This window comes from Thunnus maccoyii, chromosome 3, assembly GCF_910596095.1.
Source record: "Thunnus maccoyii chromosome 3, fThuMac1.1, whole genome shotgun sequence".
NCBI classification, from domain to species: domain Eukaryota; kingdom Metazoa; phylum Chordata; class Actinopteri; order Scombriformes; family Scombridae; genus Thunnus; species Thunnus maccoyii.
Genome location: NC_056535.1, coordinates 34,798,187 through 34,802,379, shown reverse-complemented (window position 1 = coordinate 34,802,379; position 4,193 = coordinate 34,798,187). Strand labels below are relative to the sequence as shown.

General features: G+C 39.9%; 1 protein-coding gene across 1 annotated transcript; it reads left to right on the top strand.

The window, feature by feature from the left end:
• The first annotated feature begins 515 nt into the window (after positions 1-515).
• LOC121893386 (zinc-binding protein A33-like) lies at positions 516-2,524 on the top strand. The gene is made up of 2 exons (XM_042405552.1): positions 516-562; positions 672-2,524. The coding sequence occupies exon 2, from the start codon at positions 689-691 to the stop codon at positions 2,099-2,101; it is 1,413 nt and encodes a 470-aa protein (XP_042261486.1). The 5' UTR covers positions 516-562; positions 672-688; the 3' UTR covers positions 2,102-2,524.
• Positions 2,525-4,193: the final 1,669 nt, after the last annotated feature.

Genomic DNA, 4,193 nt, shown 5'->3' with positions numbered 1-4,193 from the left:
GTCGCTCATTTTTCAGTTTGTTTTTGTTCTTTTTTCTTCTTCTAAGTTTTCATAAATCAGTTTCTGTGGGAAAAGATGATCCACCAAAAATACAATTTCTGCCTACACCACTGCTATGTGAACCTTAAGTTCCTGCACAATAAAAGCTCCATCACAACAGAACCACTGATCCTCTGAATGACAGATTATTTTCTGAGCTTCATAAATGTCATGATGTTCTATACTGTACAGATAAAATCAGGTAAAACCTGTTAGTCATTAAACTTTAGAGGTGTTGGTAGGTGTATCTTTGAATGTTAGAATGAAACACACCCTGTGTTACATGTGAAGTAACAGCATTTATTAGAAGAGGTCTGACAAAGCTCCACCCCTCAGCTGACTCACCTGAGACAAAGCAGGAAACAGTTTGTTCTTCGTCTCTGAGGAGACACACAGACTGAAAAACAGACGATCAGATTCAGACCAAACTAACAACTTCCTCTGAGTGAGTACAGCTACAGGAGAGAAAAGTGGAAAACTAGAACTCTGCTGCTTCAACCTGCTGACTCTCCACATACTGAATGTGAGTTTGACTAAAAACTGGAGTCAAAGTAAAAGTAAATGTCAGTGAAGTTAGTAGAGGAGGGAGGGGAGCCATGACTGACTGTACTTTCTGTCTGTTGTGTTTTCAGCTTCACTCGGAGACAAAATGTCTTCCAGATCAGAGGAGGATCTCTGCTGTCCGGTCTGTCATGACGTCTTTAGAGATCCTGTTGTTCTGTCATGTAGCCACAGCTTCTGTAAAGACTGTCTGAAGAGCTGGTGGAGAGAGAAATCAACATGTGAGTGTCCAGTTTGTAAGAGAAGATCTTCAAAGTCAGAACCACCTCGTAACCTGGTGTTAAAGAAGCTGTGTGAGTCCTTCTTACAGGATGGAGATCAGAGAGCTTCAGAGGCTCTCTGCAGTCTGCACTCTGAGAAACTCAAACTCTTCTGTCTGGACCATCAGCAGCCAGTGTGTGTCGTCTGCAGAGATTCAGAACAACACACCAACCACAGATTCAGACCCATTGATGAAGCTGCACGACAACACAAGAAGGAACTTGAGGAAACTCTGAAGCCTTTAAAGGAGAAGTTAAAGGTTTGTGAAGAAGTTAAAGTGAAGTTTGGTCAAACAGCAGAACACATTAAGGTCCAGGCCCGACACACAGAGAGGCAGATTAAGGAGAAGTTTAAGAAGCTTCACCAGTTTCTAGAAGAGGAGGAGGAGGCCAGGATGGCTGCTCTGAGGGAGGAAGAGGAGCAGAAGAGTCAGATGATGAAGGAGAAAATGGAGGCTCTGAGCAGAGAGATAGCAGCTCTTTCACACACAGTCAGAGCAACAGAGGAGGAGCTGAGAGCTGAAGGCGTTTCATTCCTGCACAACTACAAGGCTGCAGTGGAAAGAGTCCAGCGCTGCCCCCTGCTGGATGATCCACAGCTGCTCTCAGGAGCTCTGATAGACCAGGCCAAACACCTGGGCAACCTGGCCTTCAACATCTGGAACAACATGAAGGAGATGGTCTCCTACACTCCTGTCATTCTGGATCCAAACACTGTTTATCCAGAACTCATCCTGTCTGAAGATCTGACCAGTGTGAGACGAGTAGCGCGACAGCAGCTTCCTGATAATCCAGAGAGGTTTAATTATTATCTCTCTGTCCTGGGCTCTGAGGGCTTTAACTCAGGGAGTCACAGCTGGGATGTTGAGGTTGGAAACAGTACATACTGGATACTGGGTGTGTTATCTGAGTCTGCCCAGAGGAAGGGAACCATAGAGTCTGGATTATGGAGAATAGGGTTCTATAATGGTGAATACTTAGCATGGTCACCATCAGCTTCCTCCACTTCTCTCTCAGTGAAGAAGAAGCTCCAGAGGATCAGAGTGAATCTGGACTGGAACAGAGGAAATCTGTCCTTCTCTGATCCTGATACTAACACACACATACACACCTTCACACACACTTTCACTGACAGACTGTTTCCATACATTAACACTGTGAATGAACTGAAGATTTCCCCACTGAAGGTCTCTGCGACAGTGGAACAGATCAGTTACAGACGAAGAGGATGGTTCTTTTAATTACTCTCATTTATTTCTTAAAGGGAAAAGTCGCTGAATTTAACCTCTGAAGTTTCTGTTCTCCTGCAAATTGCAAAGTTAAAAAACATTACATGTAATGTATTGTTTAAATAAATATACTGTGTATGAAACTCTATGTGAAATAATTCAAAATATCTGCACAATTTTACATTTGATGTGATGAAGTCAAAATAATTCTGTCTGTGAAAGTGTTTTTATTCAGTTTTCATCTGTTGAATTCTGTCATTTAATCAGAATTTATTATCATTTATTTGGAAATAAAAGAAAAGAATAAAGAAATTAATTTTCATTCATCTTCATTGTCTGCACTTGTTAATGTGGTACTACGTTCTTCACCCAATATTTACAGTGTACAATGTAGTACAAAGTCAAGAGGTTGTGATATGTAGCACAACAAGTTAGTTAAGCGGTAAACAGAACCACATTCCTGCACATGTTCAGTGGCGTCTGCCTTATACAGAACTACTCTCCTGAGACTGACAACGTGATCGCTGTTATTTGGAGCCGTTTCTAAACAAACTAACGTGACCAAACTCTTCATGATGAAGGAACATGTCACCCAGTGCAGCGGTGTGGCTCACTGATGTGTTATTAATGTTTTTTGGACAACAACGGAGGTCTACGATACAGAGGAATAAGATATATCAGGCCTTGGATACACACACAATACTTGTTAGTAGATCAGTTCACTGTTGGTTTGGATCCAAACATGAGATTTGTTGACAAGAAGAACAATATAGAAAATCACCAGATATATCCTTTAAAAGTGTCAAAAGTTTAGCAGTAAGTCACTTGATAAATGTGTCTTAATGCTCACACTTTTTTCCTCTTAAATTGGTTCTTTAGAGCATCTTAAGTCTAATTCTTAGCAGTGTGATTAATTCTTGCTGCTCTCTGTGCAACAGTCGACAGCAGCCACCAGGAGGCAGCACTTCCTTGTGTTTTCTCTCTCATGTATCACAGCTCTCTGTTTGCTCTGTTGGCGTCAGAGTTGACTCACTGCAGGACCTAGAATGATGCGGTTGGGTGTGTCTCTTCTGCTCTGTGAAACTTACATCTAAAAAATCTCTTGGGGCAAAAAACTATAAAAATGTATGAATGAGTCTCCAGAATGAAGACATTATAGCAGCGGTTGGCAATTAGGTTCAACCATGGTTCAGTTTCTTCAGGAAGAAACTGAGGTTGGGAAGGTTGTTAACCGGCAAAGTGGAAACACAGGCTGATCTGTTTTGTTTATTTCTTTTAATTATTTTAATTATGTAAATTTAATATAATTAAATTTAAGAATAAAATAGATTTCTAACACTGTTTAGGATTGTATCTGAGGTCATGTTTCCCATCAGTAATTGAGGGCAAACAGCTTATTTTAGTACTCATGAGTCTAAAAATGACTCTAAACTGCAACTGCTTCATATATGGTTGATTTAAAGTTCTGTTGTTGCCATGGAAAAAAATGGCATCAACTCACCATTTCTGTTAAACTGCCACCTGTTTGTATTTGTGAAGAACAAATCAGGGACCCATTTAAATTTGCAACATGCAAGCTGTGACTTGTAACATGAGATAATTGAGATGATGAGATCTACAGTAGATTTGTGAGAAAGCATGTAAAAGTTTTAATGTAAACCATTAAAGTCAAACTTCAGCTCTCTGTTGTGACTTCATAAAATGTGTGTTTCTTACAAGTGAACTAATCATCTTTGCTTTTGCTGGGTCTTATACAATCAAACCACTTTAAATCCACTATACAGACAAACTGACAATGAAAGGAACTTTGCTTTTTCAGACATATAACAGTGTTACAATTGCCTCCGATCTTGCAGCCATGATAAAATCTCGTATACTAGCTAGCAACACCTATGTTAACACAGGTTGTTAATGTTCATTTTTAACCAATAACCTAGAAATAAAATTGATGCACATTTAAATTCACAGTCATCTAAACTTAAGACACTAGAATAAAAATACTGTACATCCAAAAGGTAACTGTCATACCTCAAAATCAGTTTTTTGTTGAAAACTTCTGCCAAGGTGAAATGATCCTGCTCCTTTTCCACAGGCAGAGAGAGAA